We start from the raw sequence: 25,441 nt of genomic DNA, 5'->3' as shown, positions 1-25,441 counted from the left end.
CTTTTGTTTTTGTTGCTCTGGCATGGAACTTTTGAAGCTTTGAAGATGTACTTGACATGAAGAACTCATATATACCTCATAGGAAAAAATATTTGATCTTTCTAGAATCCTGCCTGAGTTCTGCGACCCATGTGGCAGCTTCCATATTGTGTTTAGAGATGTGGGAAATAATAACACAATTCCAGTCAAAAGTGTTTGTCTTATTCCCCCTTCCTCAGCGTGGGAGGCTACCAGGAAAGCTGATATAGGTCTGCACCAAAAGTGCATGTTCAGACTAGGTGAGTAATACTTGTGCCATTGAACTTGTGCCAAGAACTGCCATTGTGCATAGCAATCAATAATTATTTACCAGCGCTAACAAGAGAAATGTGTATTTGAAATTCCAGTGACTTCAGAAAGGCACCAACTTAAATCAATTGAATCAACATTACTTTTATTTCTCAGAGCTGGTTGCCACGTTGTTATCCCATGGCCTGCGTTAGGATAGCACAGTTGTTCTGTCTGTCCTTTAGCTGGCACTAGATGTTGGGCTCAGCCTGCGGTCTGCGGTCTGACACAGCCCCACGGAGTGGATGTGCAGGGAGGAAGGGTGACAGCTGTGGGATGCAGACACTTGTTTTCTCATCTGCCATCAGGGCTGGGCCTTGTGTGGTTTTGTACAGCCACATAATTGTCTCTATTCCTATGTATTTATTTATTTATTTTCATATGCTTGTGATGTGCACAACTGCTAGAGTGGGTTGGCTTTCAGACTGTGATTCATTTGGCATTTCATTGCATATGGCAGACTTATCTGGAGGTACTTTTGAGGTGTCTTTCAATTTGCTTTTTTTTTCCAGAGCACAGAAGCTGAGCGCCATGAATAATGAAGCTGATATCAGGAAGAAACTCGAGGTGTAGAAGACATAGCGAAAATCACTGGTTATATCCACCAGGAGACCTGAAATGGAAACCACAGCTTAGTTAAAGAGAAGATACATGGTAAAGACAACTGGAATTACATTTATAGATATGTTAAATCTAACCAATTCAGAAAAATGCCCTATACAAAAGATAAGCATTCATAGAGTTAAGATCTGTTCTCCAGATTCTAGAGCTTGTTTGTAGTCAGTTCTCAGGTGGTGGTTCAGTTTCTGTGAAAAGTATTTTCCAATACACAGAGAAATCAGGAAAGAAAGGAAATTGTAACTTTTTTCCCCACACACTGATTAATTTTTACTCATCAGAGAACCTCTGTGTCACTGCCATTTTCTGGATTTTGGAATGAGTGACCTTCGTACAACCCAGGTCAGAAAACAAAACAAATAAATAAGGAGTTATTTCCAAGACTGACATGTTTGAGTCTCTGTACTGAAAATATGTAACAGTGTGAGAAAATTTCACAGCACAGTGGGCATTGTAACTAACTCTGAGTGCCTCAAGGCAAAACATTTAGGAGAATGATACATCAAGTGAGCAATTTAACACTAGAGATGGAGGGGCAAAAGATACTCAGGTAAAATATATGATGCCTCCTCAACAGGTTGCTTATTTATATGGAAATATTGGAGCAATTTTTCAGCAGATTTTGATCTCCAACTAGAAATTGAGCTTCTCTTGCTGTACTTCATTTTCATAGAATCACAGAATGGTTTGGGTTGGAAGGGACCTTTAAGATCATCCACTCCCAACCTCTCTGCTGTAGGCAGGGACGCCTCACTCTAGACCAGGTTGCTCAAAGCTCCATCCAGCCTGGCCCTGAATGCTTCCAGGGAGGGGGCATCCACAGCCTCACTGGGCAACCTGTTCCAGTGTCTCACCACCCTCACAGTAAAGGCTTTCTTCCTAATATCTGGTCTAAATCTACCCTCTTCCAGTTTAAAGCCATTTCCCCTAGTCCTGTCGCTACATGCCCTTATAAAAAGTCCCTCCTCAGCTTTCCTGTAGGCCCCTTCAGGTACTGGAAGGCTGTTTAAGGTCTCCTCGGAGCCTTCTCTTCTCCAGGCTGAAGAGCCCCAGCTCTCAGTTTTGCCCATCTGCCACTCCTATCAGAGATGTCCAAGACTTTTTTTTTTGCACTTTGAGAAACACATTCTGCCTGGGAATGACATGACATGTAGTGCATATTATCCCATTCTTAGAACATATAGTTGTTTTCCTGCTGGATGGGACACAATTCATTGTCTGGAGAAGAGAACTAAAACCAAAAGAGGATTCACACTCAGGTTTGCATTTTGTTTGTCAGTCTTTTGAATTTGCTGCTGTACTGCAGGAGCAGGTACTTCTTGGACAGGCCGTTTAGTGGTTTTTGGTGTGAACTGTGAAGTCTGTGAATAATTTATTAGATTTGAGGCCGTAACTAGTTCCCTTTCTTGTCTCCAGAGAAAAATGAATGCACTCCAGAAACAGAAAGAGCAATGAGTAGAAGAGCCTTTTACTATAAGCCTCTTCAATTACGTAGAGCTGGTAATACTTCTCATCACAGTAAATGTATGGGTGTTCACAATTTCTTGAGACTTCATAGGTAAATCGGTGCATACTAGGAAAGCAATGAGAGAGTTTTATGACATCACGATCCTACTACTGTAACTCCTCTCTGTGCTCTGCCACTCAAAGGGAAAGGAGTTCTCATCACTCTCACGCCTATCGAAGCTGCCTGCCAAATATGCAGCTTTTTCACTGTCTGCTGTTGCTTCAGAGACAGTTGGGCATCTACAGAAATTTTCCTTGTTCAGCTATGAGAAGGGCATTCCTTTCTGACTCTCTTTTACATTGCTCCCTCTGCATAACTCAGCTGCGTGCATGGAGTTGGAAACTCATTCATTCCTCTTCAGTATGCTCCCAAACACTTGTCATCACTGACTAAAAACCTCGTTTTTCTTCAGTCTGCTTTAATAGCTTTTCTCACCTGTCAGAGGGGGTCCAATGAGGAGAGTGATACTCTCCAGGATGGTGAAGAGCCCTAGAGCGCTTGAGAACCTGTCCATCTCCACCACATCCATCAGCACCTGGAATGTGAGGGCCCCAATGCCACTCATGGCTATACTGAGGATGACGCAGTAGAAGATGAGCATGCTGAATTCAGCTGAGATGACACAAATGAAATTGCTCAGCCCACAGAGGAGCACGGCCAGGCTGTACAGGTAGATGCGTCTCCCTGTGAAGATTGTTTGTCCTGAGAGCAGCCCTGTCAGAGGGCGTATGAAGATGTTGATGAATCCAATAATGGAGATGAGGAGGGCTGCCCTGCGTTCCTCCACCCCATTCTGGATGGCATAAGGTACAAGGTAGACATGGGGTAACACAAACCCCATCATCATCCATGTCACTCCAATAGTGTAAATCTGGTACCCTTTGTTTTGACAGAAGATATCAAAAGCCAGGTACTTCTGCAGCACCCGGAAGCATGCGAACTTCCTGGTTTGTTCCTGGAGCTTTAGGTGAGGAGAAGATGCTCCATTGGAGAGCTGAGACTCTTCTGCTCTTCTCCCTGGCTCCTCTCCTGGACTGGGAAACTGCAGTAGTGATCCCACTGCAAACTTCACTGGTCTCATAACGGCTCCACAAACACAACAGTTCAACAGTATTCCTCCAAAGATAAGAAAAGTATTTCTCCAGCCCATCTCATCCAGCAGGTATTGAGAAAGAAGCGGCCACAGTGTCAAACCAATAGAGACACCGGTGGATGCCATGGCATTGGCCAGCGTTCGCCACCGCACAAAGTAGTAGCCCAGTGCAGTCACTCCTGCCTGGAAGCTGAAGCATGACCCCAGACCTAAAGATAAGAATGAAAGAGAAAGCAACAGCACATGATCCCTCTGCAGTGCCTTACAGGGTGAAAAGAGCCCAAATCCATGGTGTACCCACAGATGACTTCATCACAGCCCCCAGTGATTAATGATCAGTAACACCAAATGAGAGGTGAAGAAGGATGTTGTATATACTTTAAACTCCCTATGTTCTCAGGAGTACAAAATACACTGATCTAAGCTGGTGTTAGTCTGTTCTGGATTGTTCTGGAGTTGTTCTTGGGAAGAAGTACCAGGACTTGGTTTTGTACTGCATTCAGCCAGCAGAGTTGCTTTCCTGACACTTTCATCAGGTTTCAGGGAGTTAATTCTTGCTTTTCTCTATGCTGCACACAGAGCTTAGCTTGCAAGAGCCAACAGGTTTGGTCCCAAAGTGGTCTGGCTTCACAAATTAATTTCTCTTTGTTAGAAAAAAAGTGTGGGTTGAAAAACAATTACATAGGAGAAATGTTTGGAAAAGAAAAGTTCCCATCTGTTACTTCTGTTCAAAACCAACACATTATTTGGTTAGAGAAAGATAACTTACATCTCCCCAGACTGGGAGTGGTGAAGTCCATGCCTGGGGAATTTGTGAAGGATATTATCCCAACATTGCATTTCAAGATGGAAAAAAGTCCCTTCTTCAAAGGCAAAAAGCTGTGAAGCTCCTAAGGAGAACAGATATCTTTGCTCTCCGTGTCACTCTTAGAGACCTGTAGCCTTTTCCAGGGAGAAGCACTTTGATGTGAGCTGGCTGGGTGAGGTGTGTGTTAAAGGGGTGTGAAGGGCAAACCTATCCAGCATGCAATTCCTGCTGAGCTGTGGGGTTTTGATTTTTTCTATTTCACAACTAAGCAAAAAATGTGAGTGCTTAATTTGGACTCTTACCACTTCCCAGCTCTCAAATAAAGCACAGCAGCTGGATTTTGCTGCTGTTCCTTGTACTTACCAGTGATGAGGCCAGCTGTGAGGTAAAGCTGGCTGAGGGACTTGCAGAAGGAGCTGGACACCATGCCCACACTGCTGAGCAGCCCTCCCACCATGACAGCAAACCTGCAGCCAAAGCGCTTCACAAGGATGCTGCACAGGGGCCCTGGGAGCAATCAGAGAAATAAAATAAAAAGGAAGCAGTTAGGGAGGAAAGAATTATTTTGTGGCTGCTAGCCTGCTGCAGTTATCAAACAGTTCAGGCTAGAGAGCCTGCAGATTGTCCCAGCAGCATAATTTAATGAAGGAACTAGAAGTAGAAAATGCATTCCCTGATCCTCCAGAGAGCTTGGTCAGCTTGTTAGCTGAAAGGAGTGCACCTGTGATCTGCTTGGGTTTTGGCCATGAAGTAGTATTCCTAAGCTTCCCTGTGATTGACAGTAGGTAAAAATCTTGGAAATGGAAGTGTAATTCTGTTTGCACGTTATATCAGTTCTGCAAATGATTTGGAAAAAGATAGGACTTGGATTTCCATGCCTCTGAGTAAGTGATGCTGGACAGGGTGTTATTTCTGCTTTAATGTTTCCGCTCACATTTCACTGTGTTTTTTTAAATATTCAGCCACAAAAGACTGTAAATTGTCCTTGGTGTCCTGCTACATAGGTGAAATTCCCTGCAAGAGAGGGCAGACTGACTCTGAAACAGATCAAGAATGGGAGAAAAAGAAGGATTGTCCTTGAGTAAGATAATTTGAAAATGGCTAGAGAGCTGTATTCATGTTTGTATTGGAATCAGTCTAAGCTTCAGGCTGTAGCATCCAAGCTCCAGCTCATGGAGTCTTTCAGCTGTCCTGAAAGTCATCTCTCCATTAAAAAGTACAGTGTTGTTGTCAGTGCGGTTTTTTTCCCAGATGCCTGTCTTGACATACCTGGCCAGGGTGAGTAGGCATGGCTGTGTCCACTTCCATGAGGACCCAAGCCTCTGTGCTGCCTGTGCACATCCCTGCTCTTGCACCAACCCCACAAGACCTGGGTGTTCCTGGTGGAGCAGAAATGTGGGTCTTGTGAACGTGTTGCTTGCAGCCTTTTCTAAGTAGGAGTTATGCTATTTCATCAGCAGAACCAATGGACAAATAGACATGGAGGTATGTGCTTAAGGTTAGTTGATTCTGTAATTTTCATAGGCCGTTCATTGGCGAGTTCTATGAGAGTGGGGTAAATTACAAGGTTGCTAAAGTCATGAATTTTGGGAGAGGATGAGGATAGTTCAGACCTGTAGGCTGTCAATGGGAAACATGCTTCTCTCTGCATGCTCTGGTAGAGGAGGCTTTACTGGCAAGCACAGTAGTGATGCCCTTACAAATTCTATTAGTGCATGCAATCACCATGAGGCTATTATTTCCTTGTGTAATTAATCCCTTTTGGATCTATATTGGCTGTCTTTATATTAACTTTCACTGTTAATGACACTGTCCCAGCCTCCCACAAAACAGTTACTTCATTATTGAAGATAGAATTGATATTTCCTTATAGATGCTGCCAGACTTGTCTTTCCTAGGCATGCTGGGACTGAGCTGCTTCTCAGACCATTCCCAGAGCCACTGGCTCCTGTTCATTTCCTTCCCACTAACAGCAACCAAATCACAGGTCATGCCCAGCAGCTTCCCAAGTCAAACAACCAAGGCAGTGCTCTATTTCTGTTGAACTTCAGTGCTGATTCCTTCTGTAGCTGCTTTGCCTGAGGTCTCTTTCCTTCTGTGCCTTGCATCTTTGGGCCCAACTGATTCTGCTAAGGTGCAAACTCTTTTTCCCCCATGTCCAGCTCTCAGCCGAGTACTGCACAATGAGACCTAGTCTGCTGCAGCCATCACATCAGTATGACTCAGGGCTCTGTTTTTTTTCTCCCCCATACTACTGTGTCATCTTTCACCAATACTGGAAGAGGGCAAGTATGAATTAAGGGAGCAGCTCAGGTACATGGGTGTTGTTATACACTCTGCTAGATGGGGTTCACATGGACTGTTTATCCCACAAGCATGGGAGCTGCATGAGGAGGGGCTAGCATCAACATGGACTGTTCATTGGGAAGCCCTTGAGCTGGTGGGTGTGTTTTACTCTCCTGTGCAGAAATATCAGTGTGGATGGGCTCTAGGTGCCCTGTCCTGCACAGCTCCCACAATTTCTTTGGGGAAGAAGCAGTGCTTAGTGTTCCGGGGGTGATTCACTCCCTTGTCCGCAAAGCAGCACCCTCCATCCACCCCCTTCAGTTGCAGGGTGCTGCCTAGCCCAAGTTCTGCATTAAACCAGTTGCACGATACCTGCTTGTTGCATGCTGTCCCACTGCCCAAGGAGCTGCTCTTAGCCCTGTGCCTCAGCTAGTGGTGTGGGGGAGCTCTGGGCATTGCTGAAGCCACAAAGAGCAGAGCTGGCATGTGGAAGGGTATGGAAGAAAGTACCAAAGATCCAGCGCTGCCTGCCAGCTTATTTAAAAATAATTGTGGGAAATAGTTACGTTCTCATTGTTCCGGAGAAGCTGGGCTGAGAAAGAGATTCACCTTCCTTGACCGAAGGTTTTGGTTATCTCTTAGAGTGGCAGAGGGGAACTTGGTATCTGCAGACACTTGGTGTTGGGCTCTATGGGCATGGAAGTAGCTGGGAGGTGCCTTGCACTGCCGAGCAACTTGCCCAGATCTCCCTGTCCCTTCCTCCTCAAGGAAATGCTGAGTACCCTCGTAATGGCCCCCTGTCTGCACTGGAACCACAGGAGGCAGTGGAGAGCATCCCTACAGCCTCTACTTACCGCCCGCGTGCAGCACAGCAACCATGATGGAGGGGAACCATGAAGTCTCGCTGTTGGTGGCCTGGAACTCATGCTGGAGGTCAGTGAAGAAGACGCCGATGCAGGAGGGGAAGCCCAGCGTCAGCCCCTGCAGCACCACCGCAGCCACCAGGACCATCCATGCCCATCCCTGGTCCTGGACCTTGGCAGCTCCCCGTGCTGCCACTCCTCCTTGGGCCATGGCTTCTTTCTGCTCGCAACCAGCCTGCTGGGGAAGGGAGTGCAGCTACCATGCAGCCCTCAGCCCAGGGAACGGACCTATGGAGACAAGGGCTGCGGGTATTCCCTGGGCTCGGAGGCACCAGTGTGTCCCAAGCCCTTGGCAGTGGACACGCTGGACTTCTTGCTCTGCATTTCTTCCAGCACCTCCCTTTCTTCTCGCTACGGGATCCTGGCAGATTGCTTGAGAAATGACTGCCTTCCCCTTTTATATTGCACAAGACAGTGAGTGCAGCCAGGTACAGAACAGGACCACACCTCCCTTGAGGTATGAACTGGCCTTACCCAGTTCCGCCCTTATTTTCCCTTTCACCTGCTTTCATCATACAGAGTCCCCTTGCTGGCAATTGCTAAGGTCACCAAGTCCTCACACTGAGAGGAGTGAGCAAAAAACTCTGCAAATGCCAAGAAAAATAGAAACATATAAAGCTTGCATGTGGCAGCATACAGTTGTACTGTGCATACAGTTCAAATTGCTAGTGCTGAAAAAACATTTTAGAAGTCATTGATTAATTAGGATCCAGCGATCTCAGATATGCTTTTGCTTTACCTCTGTTTAGGTCTGGAGCTGCTTCTGAGAGATCTCAGGTTTGCTTTCTGTGAGACCAGCAGCATGAAACAATGACAGCATTTCATGTGAGTAAAGGCATAAAACAAATCTTTGGCAGCTGGATAAGCTCAAGAAAAGCACCCATAAGGTTTGCACTGCACAATATTTATTTAGCACTGGACTAATGTCCTTCCTCTATGTCAAAAACAATAGCTATGACTGAGTGTTGTGTGCAGCTTTAAAAATGGATAATAACTCGTTCTCGCTCATTATTTCAAGCTTGCCATGGCAACGCACTCCGAATCAGTTCCATACCTGGGGCTGGACCAGGCCTGGTGAAGCGAGGGGTTGAAGCGCAGCGCGGGTGGCTCATCGCGGCGTGCTCGGTGCTTCTGCTTCAGCAGTGCCCAAAAGCTCTGATGAAGTCTTTTGCAACGTTAACCTCGGCATCATTCTGTAAACAGGGCTCCTGTGCCGGCTGGCTTGCAGCCAGGGAAAAAAGGGCTGCAAGCAGAGGGGGCCCGTGGGAAGGGGCTCTCACATGCAAATCATGGTGGTGGTGCTCAGCACACTTTAATCCTTTGTCCACTTTAGCTGGGTGCAGATAATGCAACTAATTCAAGTGCTTGTCTCTCTGGTGTGAATTTGCTGGATGACAGCCTAAAACCTCTCCCCGGCAACAGCAAACCCAAAAAAAAGGCAGAAGCACAGCTCCTCTCTGTTCCCAGCTGCCCTGTCCAACGTCTGAGCACGTCCGGCAGCAGATTTCTGCAGCTCAGGCTCACTGGGGAGGGCAGAGCTGGGGGTCACACACTTGCTGTGGCTTTTGCCTGCTGCTGGCCACAGGGCAGCGTGTCCCCGTGGCCTCCGAACCTTCAGCATCGCCCAGGCTTTGGCTGCAAGCAGCTCCAGGATGCGCAGCCGGCTGCCAGGTGGTCCCCTCGCTGCCTTCTGCCTGTGTGGAGTGAAGGGAGCGGGTTTGTTCCAGCTCTCAGCTGGCCGTGCCCGCCGAATGGCTCTGCAAAAAATGGCTTTTAACCCTTCCCAAGTGCAAATGTGTCAGGCTGCTGCATGCTCTGGTGCCGTGTAGTCCTCAGTCTGCTCCTCAATCATGTCAAGACCAGGATCTGCGGAAAGCAGAGGCGGATTCTCACCAGCTCGAATGCTTGTCTCATGCTGATTGCATCGGGATTTGGATTGAGGCTTGCAGCAAGAAGACACACATGGCTGCTTACTGCAGACTGCATCGGTCGGAGCGGAACTGGTGCAGCAGTGCTGCCTGCCCCAGCTCATGACATTGCTGGGGATGGTTTGTATCCGGGTGGATTCAGTCTCTGCTCCAGCCACTCTCTTTTGTTTCTCTCTTTCAGCTCTGAATGTTGTTTTTCTTCCAGTGACCCTCAAGATGCTGAGTTCAGTCTTTGCTGGATTTCATTTTGGGCAATGCAGCAGCCTTGGAGCTGTTCTTTATGGCAGCACACCAGGAGTGCTCGAACAGTGCTTGTCCCCCATTCCGATGCCTCAGCTTCCCTCAGTTGTGCGATGAGAGCACACAGCAGGGCTGCTGGTGGCTCTTTGTGCATTCACACAGGGCATTTACATAGCTCCCCTCCTTGGAAGAGCTTTACGTTCAGCCTGCACATGACAATGGTATCTATACATCAGCATCAGTCAGAGCTGGCAGCTGGTGGGCAACCCTATGGGGAGAAGAGCAGCCCAGTTCTTGTCCAAAACTGCTCATAGGGTCACAGCAGCAGGATTTGGCAACGAAACCAGGAGTGTGGCTAGGGGGAGGCTCTGAGCCCAGAGGATGCCTATGGCTGGGAGCAGGGAGGGCAGCGGGAAGAAGGGTTCTAGTTCATGGTACATTAACTCTCTGCATCATGCTGCATGGCATGCAGCATCCTCCTGCTGCCCCACCTCAGCCTGTTGTGAGCTGGGCATGTGTTTATGAATGTAAAATAGTCTGTGTGCACAGAGGCAAGACGTTTACTGTAAACTGAGCCGGGTATTAAACTTTAGGGGTCACTCTGTGTCTGTTGGGTGTAGGAATGCCAAGCACTTCTCTTGGTAAACACCTCTATGAGTGTCTTTTTAAGTTCCTTTTCATCCTGTGTTTTGTCCCGGGTGGCTTTCTCAAAGTCACTAGGATGGCTGAAAGCAGAGAACCCAGCTGAGCTGTTCTTAAGGCACTGCCCTTAAGTGGTGGAGCCTGGCCCCGTGCTCACGTCTGTGGGATCAGCCCCTAAGGGATGTGTAGGTGTCTGCAACTCCCTGTCCTGTGCTGGTTTGTCCTGGCGCTGGGAGCCAGCTCTGAACTCAGGAGCCTCAGCAGCAGTTTTGAGGCAGACCATGTGCTTGGATACCAAACTGTCAGTGCCTCAGAGCTTGGAAGTTGCTTCTGAGAAAGATGAATTGAATTTGTGCCAGATACCCAGATTAGCAAAACTGACAGTCTGAATCTTACAGAGGAAGCGTGTAACTTCTTTCTTTCTTTTATTTACATCAATGGGAACCAAGTGACATGTTGTTGTTGGGCTGAAGGGTGGCTCAGGCAGGAGCTGGTCACAGGGCTGCCCTGCCACAGTCAGCCCCGCTGCCTCCAGCCTGCTCCTCCCAGGGGTTGGGGGAGCACCCAAATTAACTCCTGCTCTGACTGCCCCCTCAAACCCAGACAGGCCTGGTGAAAACTGAGTTCCCCAAGCACCTGAAGGCATCCTCCTGAGACTTGGAACAGGGTCGGAGGCTGAACAGGAAACAGGACAGTGCAAAGCTGTAAGAAGTGCTGCTTTGTCACTTTCCCAAGTTCCCCCAGCATTACTCCCACCTTCTCCCCCTGCAAAGGGCCCAACTGGCACTGATAGGTCTTAATTAGGCTAAGCAGCCTCATCTGACTCCCCTCTCCTTCCCTCCCCTCCCCCACCCCACATTCTCCCCACCTATTTTGATTCCCAGTTGCATTTAAGCCTGGCTCTTTACCTAGCATAGTCTTTGGGCAGATGTCCCAGTACTGTCCCTATTCTCTTGGCTTCGTCTCAGCTCTGTCTGACTGCCCTGAGCTCATCAACTACCAAGAACACAGGTGGAGTACCAGGTGGGATGTCTGTTTTGGGGGGTTAAAAATGACTCTCAACCAGTACTGAAGATGTTGGCTCAGAGGTGGGAAATGGGAATTGAGGTGACAGCTGTCAGTGGTGCGAGCGCTGGCAGCTTCCATCGGCTCAGAGGAATCTGGCAAGATACAGCTTGCCCTGAGTGTGGTTCTCTTGCAAGTTGGCCCTTGCCTTCCTGACTGCTGACTTCCTCCCTGTGTAGCCTAAGGCTGCCCTGTGTGTGTTGGGGGTGTTTGGTGTCCAATAGTGATGGTTCCAGAGCCCAGACTGAGAAAGATGTGCTTGGGCACCTTCATGCTGGAGGTGGCACTCGCTCTTATTAATGGGAAATTAATGACTGACTGCTTGGATGAGGTATAAATCTCACTGCTGTTAGCTGTAGGATAGGTGCAGACAAGGAAACAGCCCTGTTCTGGGATTGTGGTAGACAGGTGTTGCTCTCATTTTGGGATACCTTCTTGCCCTGGGTACCCTGCAGCCCTCCCAGCACTGGGCCTATTTTCCTTCATGTTTGGTTATGCATCGCTCCGGCCTGGCACCTTCCCTTCTTGGCCTCAGCTGTAGTGTGTAGGGAATATTTGAACCTTTATTATTAGTTATTTTTATCTCTTTTCCTGTTAATAGCTTCTCACTATGGCACAGTATTCTGTCTGGGGTGCAGCTCCCTGTATCTTTGGGTAAGGTAGAGAAGAGGTTGTGGGTGATTGAGGGTGAGTGGCCAGAATTTATGGGGCGTGATTCTGAGAGAGCCATAAGGTTTTTAGGCTCCAGCTAGCAAGGATGAAGCTTTGGCCATACTGCTTTTGGCAGATGCTTTGCTCCTCTTCCCCCCTCCTCCCCCCCCCCCAACTCAGTCCTGCTTCTCCTGCCCACACCCAGAGGCATTGCAGTGCTTGCCATTGTGATTCCTGGGAAAGGGACTGGAACTCTTCATCCTGCTGGGAAATACAGGTCACTCTGTATGCCTAGCGTTGTGCTTTTGGATTTGGGGCAGAAACTGCAAAATGTGATCTCCAGCCTTTGTTTTATGGGCAAAAGCCCTAGGTTTGGCAAATAGAACCATAGTGTTCTTACTTCCTATGTGTTTCTTTGCATTCAAATTTAGGATGAAAACTCATGGAAATATTAGGATGGGGGTGGCTGTTCAGTAGGTATTTCCCAGCCCTTTATAGACGCATTTGGCTGCTTTTCTCATTTAGAGCTTGGCTCTCTGGTCGTGCACACAGAGGACTGGCACTATCCTGCTGCCTGAAGGTGATTGGTAGGGAGCTGCACCTTTCCTTGCTGTGATTTGGAGAAACCATGTTTCAACGGCCACGGAGGGATCAGGTATTGGAGGGGTTATTTGCCCAGATGAAAGTTTTGTTAAATCTTCAGTGACCATTTCAAAACCAGATCTAGCTGGAAGGATGTGACTAAGGTCCTTATTTCCCAAACAAGTCAGCAAGCTGGGTTTCAAGTATTTATGGCCCTTCAATCTGCAAATAGATGAGACTTTGCCCACAGTGCAGGAGAGAGTGAGCAGTGGGCTGAGCCCTACTGCTCTGTGAAAACCAAGACAGCGTGTGGGCATTGTGATGCACTCGTGGCTGTGGGCAGAGCTCAGTCACTTCCCGGGCTTGTAGAGAGGAGAAATGCAGCTGTGGTTTCCACTCCCCTTTGCTGGAGCCCTAGGCCACGAATGTGGATGCTGACAGATGCCTCAACTAAGCTGCAGTTCTGTCTGGCGTGGAGATACAGGGGTGAGTCAAGAAGGCTTGAAGGTGTTGTCCTGAACCAACTCGAGCGGTTCAGCTGTGGCTGGCTCAGCTGTGGTTTCTGCTTTCTGCTGCCCTGCCCGTATGCTCCCCTTGTGTGACACCATGTGGTGAGTGTCTCATCTTGCGCAGCTGCAGTGCCAAGCCCTGTTTTGGGGATGTGCCAGCTCCTCCCTGCTCAGCTGCTTAACGGCAGCCTCAGAGCAGCTGCAGTGGGCAGCAGCAAATTGTGGTTAAAAGTAAGATTAAGTTCATCCAAGTTTTCCCATTATTTACTCATCTTTCCTCCTCCTCCTTTCCCCTCCCTGTGTCAGGCCTGAATCATCACCATTATCTGGCATCACCAAAGCTTGACAATATGTTGCCTCTTTTCCTCCCCGCTGTTTGCCCATCACATGGCACCTGTTTCACGCATTTATGAGCTGCAGTGCTCTGGAAACAGGAAAAGAACTAAATCTCAGCTAATCCCCAGGTTTGCTAACAACACAAACACAGGGAAGGCTGCGGCACTCAGGGTGGAGGTAACAGATCAACTATTTTAAATACTCCCGAGGTTTCAGAGCCAACTCTGCGTGCCCAGAGCAATCTCTCTCAGCTGGCAGTCACCTGCTCAGAACACCTGGGAAGCTCTTAAGAAATGGCACTGCTTTTTGTTCTCACATTTGTTCTGCATTTGTCTTGGTGATGGCAAGAAATGCTGTGTCGTCTTCCTTCAGTGGGAAAGTGGAGAACTGTTCCCAAGATTCTGCAGACGTTGGGGGGCCTTTTGTAACACAGGAAAGGGCAAAGCTGCTGGAAGTGTCGGACATTTGTGCCAGGTATGCTGGACCAAACAGGCATTTAGCAAATGAAAATTGACCAAAAGAACCCTTGTCCTTAAACTACTCATGTTTAGTGCTTGTATTAACATTCTTCTTGTCAGGGGAAATGGTGAAAATATATGTAGCTCAGAGTGTTTTATGTAAAAGAAAATCAGAAAAATGCTTCAGTTTGCCCTTATTCCTCTGTAGGTAACCAAGGAGGACTCCAAAATCTAACTAGACTTTTCCTCTTGGCAAGTCATCACAAATGAATGGAGCCATATGCAGGTACTTAATTTGTATGGTTCTTCCCCTAAAATGGAGAATTTGTGTTGGAAAGGCTGCAAATGGATGCACAGAAAGCACAGGCTGCAGATGTTCTTCATATGCTTCAAACCCATTTCAGAATCTTTATTGGAAAAAAATTAATTGCAGCATCTCAACTGTTATTCAAACACATTTAATTAACAAAGAGAAACAGTAGCAAAGGGCACTGAAAGGTGACGAACTTTACAAAACCTCTGGGTTTGCAGGCAAACTTGCAGGGAGGAGCCCACAGCCCAGCTGCAGGGCTGGGGAGCTGCTCCGTCCTGCTGCCCCACAGCGACCCATGCCCCCTCTGCCTCAGCCCACTCAGTCACCCCTGAGAAAATCTATTTAAAAAATGTACAGAAACAAAGACACTGTAAGAGGTTATTTCCAGTCTTGCCATAATGGAACAACTTGGGCCACTGGAAAAGCTTAAAAAAAAAAAAACAAAAAACATGTCATACTCTCCACTCCCAGGATTAATGCTTTGAAATGAACTTTCCCAAGAGGTACAAGCACTCTTGGACATCCAGTACCTCTCCCCCTACTCACAGCGTGCTACCTTCTTCTCTGAGTGAATGGGGCAAATTCCCTCTTCATTGCGTTTTGATACAGTTGTGACTGAGTGAAAGGTAACAGAAGGAAAAGCTCTGTCTTGAGCAAAAAGAGATGCAGCTGGTGTATCATGCTGAGAGCGGCCCTTGGTCTGGGGGTACAGGTCATCTAGCACTATCAGGGAAGGAGAAATCCTCCACTGGGATTGTATCTTTGTGGTCTTTGTGCCTGGTCCTAAATTTCACCCGGGAACTAGGACCATCCAGGAACAGACTGGTTTCCATTTCATAGTTTTCCTATGTCAACTGTGTTGATCTCAAGGACTGTGCAACAGAAGCAAGAAGACTTGAATGCGCTGACAAGCCCTTGCTGCAGAGAGCAGTATGGAGGGGAGATCCGAGGTGCAGCTTTGATAGCCTTTCATGTGCATGAGTTAAAGAGCTGTTCTGCTCAACTGGTAATGGTGTTATTTTTTGGCTCTGTGTGGCTCAGAAGGGAGAGTGATGCTATTGCTTCTGCATGAGGCAATCTCCTGTGGGCTTCACCAGGCATGGCATTTTGGAACAAGGTATCACTTTTACCTACATGAACTGTACTGGACAGAATGTCTCCCTTCAGCTGAGATCGCTAGTGTTGCTGTGAGTTTGAACAGCAAGGTGTTCAGCCAGCACTGATGGGACAGATGCAGCTCAACCAGTCCCTGTCACCTTCAGTTTGACATTTCTTGACCAGTTCCCAGAAACTCCCTTCTCCAAGGAAGGGAGAGAACACAAATGAATGTGAAAATCAGAGGGCTTTTCAGGCTGTTAACTTGCATACATGTACTTCTTGATTTCTCAGCTCAGAGCACAGACAATGATTGAGACTACAAGATACCAACAGAGGAGAGATATCTATACACATCACAGTGTTATTTAGGCCCAGCCAAGGCGTATGGTCTAATCACACCAATACCATCTCACTACATTATAAATGGGGAAGATGGAAGGAAGGAGAGCTGGGTTCTCCAGCATGATGGCAAGCCAGCTGTGTTTCAATATCCTATAACTGACACAATGTGAACTCAAAGACACTTGGCATGGTCTGTTGTTACAAGGACTAAACTTGCACAGATAATTGACTGGTCATTCTTGTGAATGCAGCAAAGCCTCCAGCAGAGGTGTGGTACGTTGGCCAAGGATAGAAAAGGACAGGCAAGAGCATGTGCCAAAAGAGGCCCAGTGCAGATGTGTTGCTCTATGCCTTTGCTGCATGCCTTGTTTGCTGAACTGGTTGTCAGACCCTTGGTAACATTTTTCTACCCTTAGGCCCTGCCAGCAATAAGTGATAAGACAGGAAACCTGCCTATTTCCATCTCAACACTGTAAAGAGACCACAGGTAGCTGAATTTATCCGTAAAAGAACCAAACTCCACAAACCAGGTGAGGAATTTTCTGACACCTTACTGAGAATCATCTGCTCTGAGCTTGTCCATGTCTGTGAATTCCAACATCTCTGAAGCTCTGCATGTAGCATCAGTTTGGGATTTGACTCAAAACAACAAAGTGCCAGGTAGCTTTGGCTACAGAGAACAAAGCTGGGATGAAGGGAGAAAAATGCACAGCAGCAAATTCCTAGGAAATTCCATTTACCAGACTAGGAGGGACATGCCCTTGGTTAGGAATAGCACGGCTTAACGGAGAGGAAACAGTGACAGCAATTTGGCTAAGATTAGAGTTCAAGAGAGGCACAAACGAACATTTTGCAAATCCATCCAAGGCATTCCAAAAAAAAAGTCACAAGTTGACACATTGGACAAAATATATTACAACAGTTTGGCAACTTTTCACCAACCCTCCCCCGTCCCCAACTCTGTGATGCCCCTGTGTAATTTGAGGTGTTCTCTTAAAGGTTGGGACATGAGGGAGGATGCAGTTAAATCACTGTGTGTAAATAGGGCATCTCCTCTGCAAAGAGTCCCACAGGTTAAATCAAACCTACCTGTTTGCTACAGTACAAAAGATATTCTGCCCACAGTCCTCCCTTGGTGAGAAGGCAGGTGACAGAGTCCATGCTGCTGGAGACAAGGCAGAGCTGAACTTGGAAGGAACAAGTCCCTGACCTTGTGACTTTGCACCAGGCTAAGATATATGGTCATGGCAAGGTATCAAAGGGGAAAACGTCACCACTCTTCTTCAATAGAGAAGTGTACAGGACAGAACCATTACTCTGTCACTGTTCTGGGTGAACACAGGTCTCTTTTTATGCATGAGAAGCATAAAAAACTAGGCTTTGGAAAATGCCAGGAGCCCACACGTAATAGTGTTAACAACAAGATCCATGTACCATATACACATGTAACTCTCCTCCCCTTAGGATCTAAGCTCAGCTTTTAGGAATTGTAAAAAGAACAAATATAAAGCAAGAACGAAAAAAAGTTTTGTTTTTCTTTTAACAAGTAGTTTCTTTGTTCCTCCTTTTAAAGCCCTGTTCTGATCTGTAGGGGACTGGCTAATCAGGAGGGAGCACTGCAAGGTCTCTACACTATTCTGGTGGTTGTAGACCTAGGTGCAAGAAGTGGACAGGTCAAACAGATCTTCCCACCCATGGCAGCTTGTGCAAGGTAGGACTGACCACAAGGGTGCGTGGACCTGAGCAACCTTTGCAAAGGATCCAACTGGGAATCCAGAGCAGCTGCTGTTGGAAAAATTCAACACAGCACTGGCCAGAAAAAAAAAAAACCACTTGTGGAAAGGACTATCCAACTGGAAGAGTTTTCTCCTTTCTTGGTCTCCAGAATAGGAGGAAAGCCTTTGGTTATGACTAGAATTACTCATAATTGGCAGGACAGGCTCAGCTTTGCGCTAGCTTGGTTACTGTATAGGGGCAAGTTTGCACTGTGGAGAGATACTCTGCCCAGCTAGATTGCCCTTTTGACATCTGGGAGCTCTAGAGGAGTGGACGCTTGAATTACATCCGGGATCCTCGCTCTTGAAGAATCTGAAAAAGAAAAGAGCCTCTATAAATAACTCAGGCAAATTTAGAAGCCAAAGTTTACGCTCCAAGTCTTTGGCTTTTGTAGAGGAAGGAAAGATGGACTAACAAGAGAAGGAATGAGAGCAGCCTGTCGGCTTTTATGCTACCATAACAAACGACAGGCTGATAAAAACAGAGTCTCTTCTCTAGAAATGCTTCTTAGCTGTCTACCAGGAATTAAAAATGTCATCTTTGTTGCTACCCTAGGGAAAATGGATGGACTGAAGGAGAAAAAACAATGTCAGTCTTTTTCCCACAGTGTCCTTCTATCACAAAATCCTCTTTTTTTCAAGTCTTTCCTCTTTTTTTCCCCCCCCTTAATTTGAATGTATGGTAAACCAGGAAATACGAAAGCTGGTATACAGAACTGCTACTGCAAATTATGGATCTCCTAGTGTAAGAGGTTTTTTTTTCTTTGCATAGGGGAATTCAAGACAATACATCCGAGGAGATGCCTTACCTTTGCCTTCTCGCTGGGCTCTTTGACAATGCCATTGGTAGAATTGTTGAGTTCCCTGGACACAACACAGAGGAATTCTGCCTGGTCTTCATTTCCGTAGTTATATGAAGATCCAATGCTGATTAGCTGTGTGACAGAAGACAGCCAAGGTAAGAATGATGCTATTGGCAAATCTTGACCTCCTTTATTCCTGCAACTGCTTTGTGTGCTACGACTTCTCAGAGAGACCTGTTCTGACCTGAAGTGCCAAGAGGTGAAATCCCTTCCCGCATCCCCATGTCACAGGCTTTCCTGAAATGTGTTTGTAAGGCAATTACTTAGACAAGAACCAGAGCCCTCTAGTAGCACCTGGAACTCCACCAAGAAATCTTAGTCTGAAACTGTAAAGCTGAACACAAAAAAGTATTCTCCTGTCACTGAGGGCAGAAAGAGGAAAAAGCACATTAGAATTTGCGATATATAATAGCAAAGTAATTCACACAAGGGACAGGCAATGCAGAGTCTCGGTCCAGACTACACGTCTATGTCGAACTCCGCTCTAAGCTGGCCTTCTGACTTTGATGTTTAAAAAACTGGAAAGGCTATTTACCACAGACAGATATTAGATTAGCTAAAGGATGAGCAGCAAACTGGTACCACCCTTCGCATAGGTGCTATTGGGATGGAATTTGATATAACATAATTCAATTTATAAAGATATTTCTGTTAAGAGAGGTCTGGTCTTGATCCAAGAAATCCTGTCTCCTAGTTATCATTATTACATTAAAAGGACATCCCGGAGCATAGAACTAATTTATCATTTACAACTGCTCTGCTTTCCAAATAGTAAACCTAAGTAATCTGAAGAAAGCAGCGTGAATCCTATCAACTAGGATTCTAGGAAATTTTAATATTCAGTGTGTAGCCTAACTTTCAAGTTGTAATGGATTTTAAGAGACAACTTTGTTTTTGAGATAGATGCAGTCAACAGCCTTCCTAGACCAGTGACTATCTACACAGTTACACTGCAGCTGCAGGAAGACATAGGGGCTGTCATTAATGACTTCCAGTAATCTTAATAGGGTTTAATGTTTGTGCTAGCAGCAAAAGATAGACATAAGATTTTTTTCTTTTGTTCCCACACTCTCCACCACTGGTTTTCAGGAGGACTGTATTTGATTCCAGAAACCAAATCTGGAACTAATGCCATGTGCACTTCAGTGACACCTAGCCCCGAAAATGGCTGCATTACAAAGGCATCTGTGGGAAGCGTGTTTCTCATGCCACTCAGCACCTCTCCAGCAAGTGCAGTTGTCTTTCAGCTCCCAAAATAGTCATGCAATGCTTTTTCACGGCTCTATCAATTCTCCTGGATAGAACTGCATTTCCTTGCCAGTTATTCTGTAAAAAGAGGCAGCTGCTCATTTTAGACATTTTATTGGTACCTGTTCAAATTTCCACCCATCAGACATAGTGGACACCATCTGTGTGAGCTCTTCCTCTTGGCACTGCAGGACTCTGTATACATGCTTCACAGGCCCCTAAAGCATGGAGAATAAAAACAAACAGAAGTTTAGCAATTGTTGTACCAGTATCAAGCTAGGAAACTAATTAGCCTTTTACAGGGCCTCCTGCTCTGTCTGCTTGCTGTTTGAGGAAGTTTGAGCCACAGTGTGCTTCCTGAGGTCTCATTCTTGTGACTATCCAACTGATTCTAAAACTGCTACATGGAGTTAGCATGCTTTTTAAAAGCCTTCCAGGTGCCTATGTGCCAGTGAAAGCAACACTTCATTGGCTTTCAAAGCCTTTTACTGTTTTTTTTTGTTTTTTTTTTTTTTTAAATGTTTCTCTCCTGAAATTGAATGTACCGGGATGCTGATATCAGTTCATCAGCAGAGACTAATATAAAGGGCAGAATATGGTTCAGAGAAGGAAGAGCTGAACTATTCCTTACCTCCCAAAGTAGTATGTTTTGTTTCCCTATCTTTGTTCCTAGCCCTTTTAATTGTTCATTGTCTTTCCCTACAGTATTAACAAGATGACTTAGTGGCCTTGTGAAACCATAATGGATCATCTTTCCTAGTTGTGTCTTAGCTCTACCTAAAAACACTGACTGTCACAGTTAAAAACAAATAAAACAAAGAACTTCTACTGGAAGCACCTACAGCCACATGTCCTTCTACTATGCTACAGAAAATGACTGACTTCAGTGTGCAAATTTTCATGTGCATTACTTGAGAGGTTCTGTTCTCATTATCCCGTATCCGCTCCTTCACCAGCCGCACAAGTGATGCAATATTGTAAAACTCAGCTTCTTCCAGTACCCCTAAGGAAGGAACCAAAAGCACAGACAAACTGTTACTTTGTAAAGAGCAGAACGAAGATGATTCAGCTACAAGAGTGCAATACCTGCTACTGACTCCAAATCTTTCCCACATGTAAGAAAATCCCTGGATGCTAAACAGACTTTGCCACCGACCTCATGCTCCCAGGCTGGAAGAAAACAACCAACTAGCTGCTGCCTCCTCTTGCCGTTAACAGAACATTTAAGAAAGATTATTCCCCTTTCCCTGGGATTATAAGAAACCCTATGGTACAATCTCTAATATCATTCATGCAGCCTCAGTAGTGGCAAGGTCACCAAAGCTCCTTGCTTGTTCAGAACTGCTGTCTGTTCAGGGAGAAGAGATGTTGTTCAAAAAGTGCTGTCAAACAGTGCTTGCAGTTCTTCCCTTGTAGGTTTCTCTTACCTTCTTCTGCGAGCTCCTTGTTTATGATAAGCTTCCCATGTCGGAGGTAGTTCAGTATTGGACCAAAATATGTGGGATCTCTATCGATGAGATACGCCCCTGTCTCATCCTGTTGAGTGTGTACAGAAATGAAGCAGGCATAGTTAAATGGTACTGGGGAAAAAAAAAATTCATTTTAAAATTACACATAGAACAGCTTTTCTTTGAGAATCTGGATTCCTTTGCCTGTAAAAAGTGCATCTGTGACTCCATGCTTCAGCCAATGTTTTTTTCAGTATTTGAACTCAGCTATAAATGCTGCAGCTCAATAATGCTGGCTGGTGTCTTCCAGTAAGTACTTCCACAAACCAAGCTTGCATAAGTGAGGAGAAAAGCAGGGCTTAGCAGTTTTTCTTCACTGCAATAATAAAATACAAAAGCTGGCAGTCATGTTCTGTTTAAATTTGTTTTCCAGACTAGTTTAACTAAGAAACTCTGAAGGAAAATTAGATTTTCAGTTCTGATTAACAGCGTGTGATAATTCAAAGTACTTTTTTTCCCCCTTTTCTTTGGGCTACTGAAAATGCCCATTGCAATGTACCAGCCCTGTCTCCGAACAGCCTCTAGCAGCTGGGCATACAACAATGCCATCGAGTTACCCACAACTAAAAGCATTTTCAGAACCAGTCTGGAAGGGCTGATAAAGCCTGCGGAGAAGTTTTTCACGTCACTTCCTTACATCGCTTTAAAGCAAAGCACATCCTGCTGAGCAGTCTGCTCTAGAGCAATGAAACACTGAAATCTTCCAAAACGCCATCTCCTATCTTTGCTGAGACTGGTAACCGTTACTGTGGTCATAACCAGGATTTTACTTCAAATTAAATACATATAAAACGTTGTGCAGATACTATAGAAACCCTGCAATAACAGTAACTGCTTGTAAAACCTGTATGCTAACCTACAGCAATTGCAAAGCTATGCATCCAGTAAAGCTCTTGTACTGGGATCTTTTCTAAGCACAGAATACAATGAAAAACTAGATCCTGGGGGCGATGCATCATTTAAATCTCTCTTTCTAGGGAATTTTGTCTCCCTGGTGCGTACAATAGCAGTGGAAGGGTGCTGGGGTGCTCCTGGGGAGCGAAGAGGCGGCCGGGGCTGGAGCACTGGAGGCGCAGCTCGGGGCTGGCGCCCCGTTCTGGACGCGTCGGCGCGGGGACTGGGGACTCCCGCGGATTCTGCCCCGGCCCGGTGGGAGCGGGAAGTCCCTGCCGCGGCCTCACCTTGTCGGAGCCGAGCTCGGGCCCGTCCTGGCAGCACAGGCGGCACAAGAAGGACTTGGGTTCCCGACACAGCGTCTGTCGGGTGCTCACGAAGTACGTTCCACCCACGTTCAGCCGCACCCATTTCGAGGCGGAGGGCGGCCGGGCCGCACCGGCGGGACCCGGGCTCAGCGTAGTGCCGGAGAACCCCGGCGCAGCCGAGCGGGGACTGGGCGGCCCCGGCACCCCCCCAGGGCCCGGGCTAGGTGTACGGCCCCGCGGCGGCCCCTCCGCCGCTGCCAGCTCCGCCATAACGGCTGCACTCAGCACCCCCACACCGCCATCTCCATTCCGCCGCCGCTTCCGGTGCGCGAAGTACTTCCGTGTGCTGAGCGTCATGACGCATTTCCGCCGGTGCCGCTCTCTGATTGGCCGATGGGGACCGGACTTCCGGCACATCGTTCGGCAGCGCCGGGGGACGGTGGTAGCGGTCGGTGAAGGTGAGTGGGGAGCGGCGGGGGCCGAGTGGGACAAGGACGGGGTGAGGTTGGGTTCCATCGCCCTTTGGTAGACGGAATTGGGGGGGGTCCAGAATGAGACCCGAGTTTTGTGGGCTCCGCGGGGCGGTGGGGTCAGGTCGGGTCGGGCTCTGCCCGCCGTGACCCGCTCTCCTCTCGTAGCAGCCCGGCAGCATGGCGGCCCGTAGAACTGCCGTCAAGGCCATCGACTGGGTGGCCTTCGCGGAGAGGGTGCCCGCTAACCAGCGTGCCATGTTCAACGCCCTGAAGACCCGCAGCGATGCGCTGTCCGCTCGGTGAGTGCCGCCCGCAGCCTCTCGCATAGTCGTGCTTCTGGCTTCGGTCGCTGTCTCACGTTGTCGTTTTCCATTATGTTCCGAGAGACATTGCCGCAGTTGCCTTCAGGGCAGGCGGTAGCGGTTTCTTTTGGTAAATCTTCTTTACTTAATCCACCATAGAGTAAAACTAGAATTGCATCGTGAAATAAGTAGTTCTGTGAAAGCACTTTGCTTTGGTGTGTTGGAAAAACAAAATGCTTTGAAAAGCTCATGCTCTGTTAAATGCTATTCAAAGCAATGGTTCTTCCAAGTGCTTTGGCATCTTCTGCTTGATGCATGCTGGTTATTACTGTTAACGTTACCTCTTGCCTCTAACTTGTGAAAGCTGCCTAGCGTTACTTATAAAGCTGTCTCTTGGAGATGTTGTGCAGTAGTGTGAAATGGAACAGGGCTGCAGGCTGAATTTGTCTGTCCATATGGAACAAAATCTGTTTCAAAGGCGGAGGGAATTTACAGAATTGGTTCATCACTACTTATTAACCAGGAACCTGTAGATACTTGCTGTTCAACTCAGCAGGCTCTGTTAACTCTCTTGAAAGTAGCAGGGAGCAAGTGATAGCATCACATTTGTACTGGCCCTGGTAGTGACTGCGGTCTTCTCTCTCCTTAGGTTGGCTGCGCTGCCTGAGAAACCCCCTGCCATTGACTGGGCTCACTACAAGACTGCTGTTGCTAAAGCTGGCATGGTGGATGAGTTTCAGAAGAAGGTCGGTATCTTTGTCAGCTGTATATTGCTGCTCTTTGGAGGCTTAAACAGGGAATATCTTTTAGTGGAATACACCAGAACAAAGATGTTTTCAGTTTTGGCTAGTAGCTTCCTTTGCTTTATGTCCTGCAGATCAGTCACTCACGTGAAAGAAAGAAAACTCACTAAGTTCTTTTGCCTGTCGGAGTGAATTTGGGTAGTGCCTCTCCTGAAGCAAACATCTGGAGTATTTCTTTAACTTACTGAGTAGAAGAAAATTATAAGTGCAGGTCTGCAGACTAAGAAACATGCAAAGCTAACTGATACCTGTGGGGTTGTCATTCCCGTTTAGAAATGAACTGAAAAGAGTGAGCCAGGCATTTGCTGAAGGTCGCACAGTGTCACTGGCAGTACAGAAATTGGCTGCTATGGGACCAGAAAAGCCCACAGATTTTGGGTAGGTGTGGGAACTTTGAGGAAAATCTGTCCATAATAGGATATATCTTTGGTGTTGACTTCCTGGTGATGCTATGGTTTGCTGTGTACAATGCTGTGACGCACATGTGTAGTATAACTTGTCCTGGTGATGACATGCAATATATAATAGATCACTTTAAGCATGTAGATGAGCGGTGCTGTTTGTGAACTACGCATTCAAGATGCAGAGATCAGTTTTAGAAAGCTCATTAAGCTATGCATTTGTGAGCATGTCCTAGGAAGAGTGGAGGGAATGCTCCCCTGCTGCTAGGGAAAACGACATTTCACATGAAGAGTTGTGTAAATCAAACTGTTTAAAATTTTCTTTCATTTTCCAGTTCACTGCACTGAAGGTCCCTGAACCAGTGGATACACAAACTGCCAAAATTGATGCCCAAGAGCAGGAAGCCGTAAGTGTTTGAACTGTTCCTGAATGCCAGTCTTGTCTCTGAGTCCTGTGAAGATGGGAAGGGGTGAGGGGAGAGGTCTTTTCTGTGCTTGCATCTGCTCAGGCAGAGCAGCCTGCGAGAGTATGGCTCTCTGGTCTTTGTATGTCTCTGGCTTTTGGCTAAGCAAAAGAATTTCTGCTTTGGGAAGGGTTTGGTTTTTGATCAAGATTTTGTCCACTTATGGAATGACAATGAATTTTAATATGAACTTAAAAGGTGGTGTTGCAGGTTCACTCTAGATTAATATCATTATTGTAACCATGTTCACCATGTCCTCTGCTTTCCTGCAGTCTAAGAACATTGTTGAGTATGTGAAAGCTTCCAAAGCTCGCATTGCTGAGTATGAGCAGCAAGTAAGTATGGATGTTGCTTTGTGAATATTCTCTTTAACCCTGCTTGGCACACACCTTGTTCTTTCCTGTGCGTGCTTTGCTCTTTCTTGCTGATGAGTGACTTGTAACATATTTGTCTCTGCTCCCACTTCAAGCTTCAGAAGCTCAGAAGCATGATTCCATTTGAACAGATGACTGTTGAAGACTTGCATGAAGCTTTCCCTGAAACCAGACTGGACAGGGAGAAGTATCCATTCTGGCCACACAAACCCATTGCTGATCTGTAAACTGGCTTGGCAACAGTTTATCTGATGACTGTCAGAATTAACTCTCTCTTAAATAAAAGTGTTTTCCCTCCTGTC

The 25,441-nt window shown here is 46.7% G+C and overlaps 3 protein-coding genes and 1 long non-coding RNA gene across 22 annotated transcripts in view; 2 read left to right on the top strand and 2 right to left on the bottom strand.

The window, feature by feature from the left end:
• Positions 1-21,468, top strand: part of LOC110407177 — a 25,768-nt gene extending 4,300 nt beyond the window's left edge. For 2 of the 18 annotated variants that reach the window (XR_002443779.1, XR_002443764.1), the window contains 8 exons: positions 106-278; positions 840-981; positions 7,408-7,572; positions 8,312-14,259; positions 16,143-16,256; positions 17,318-17,437; positions 18,274-18,459; positions 20,318-21,468. This is a non-coding gene — a long non-coding RNA (uncharacterized LOC110407177). Of the gene's footprint in view, positions 1-105; positions 279-839; positions 982-7,382; positions 7,573-8,311; positions 14,260-16,142; positions 16,257-17,317; positions 17,438-18,273; positions 18,460-20,317 lie in introns of all 18 variants that reach the window. The other 16 variants (XR_002443776.1, XR_002443777.1, XR_002443773.1 and 13 more) reach the window with 16 other exon arrangements.
• Positions 408-8,275, bottom strand: SLC16A5 (solute carrier family 16 member 5). The gene is made up of 4 exons (XM_021414543.1): positions 7,494-8,275; positions 4,717-4,860; positions 2,888-3,754; positions 408-940 (listed from the first exon to the last, which is right to left on the bottom strand). Exons 1-4 carry the CDS (start codon positions 7,711-7,713, stop codon positions 705-707), a joined length of 1,467 nt encoding a protein of 488 aa, XP_021270218.1. The 5' UTR covers positions 7,714-8,275; the 3' UTR covers positions 408-704.
• KCTD2 (potassium channel tetramerization domain containing 2) lies at positions 14,353-22,754 on the bottom strand. The gene is made up of 6 exons (XM_021414544.1): positions 22,302-22,754; positions 21,040-21,148; positions 20,524-20,615; positions 19,735-19,830; positions 18,311-18,436; positions 14,353-17,814 (listed from the first exon to the last, which is right to left on the bottom strand). Exons 1-6 carry the CDS (start codon positions 22,737-22,739, stop codon positions 17,785-17,787), a joined length of 891 nt encoding a protein of 296 aa, XP_021270219.1. The 5' UTR covers positions 22,740-22,754; the 3' UTR covers positions 14,353-17,784.
• ATP5H (ATP synthase, H+ transporting, mitochondrial Fo complex subunit D) lies at positions 22,652-25,441 on the top strand. 2 transcript variants are annotated; one of them, XM_021414546.1, is made up of 6 exons: positions 22,652-22,780; positions 22,961-23,094; positions 23,747-23,843; positions 24,637-24,708; positions 25,038-25,100; positions 25,235-25,441. In XM_021414546.1, the coding sequence occupies exons 2-6, from the start codon at positions 22,973-22,975 to the stop codon at positions 25,364-25,366; spliced, it is 486 nt and encodes a 161-aa protein (XP_021270221.1). In that variant the 5' UTR covers positions 22,652-22,780; positions 22,961-22,972; the 3' UTR covers positions 25,367-25,441. The 2 variants fall into 2 exon arrangements, with proteins under 2 accessions (XP_021270221.1, XP_021270222.1); XM_021414547.1 differs by having other exon boundaries at positions 22,690-22,780; positions 22,964-23,094.

This window comes from Numida meleagris, chromosome 17, assembly GCF_002078875.1.
Source record: "Numida meleagris isolate 19003 breed g44 Domestic line chromosome 17, NumMel1.0, whole genome shotgun sequence".
Classification (NCBI taxonomy): Eukaryota; Metazoa; Chordata; class Aves; order Galliformes; family Numididae; genus Numida; species Numida meleagris.
This window is presented reverse-complemented; position numbering and strand designations above follow the sequence as displayed.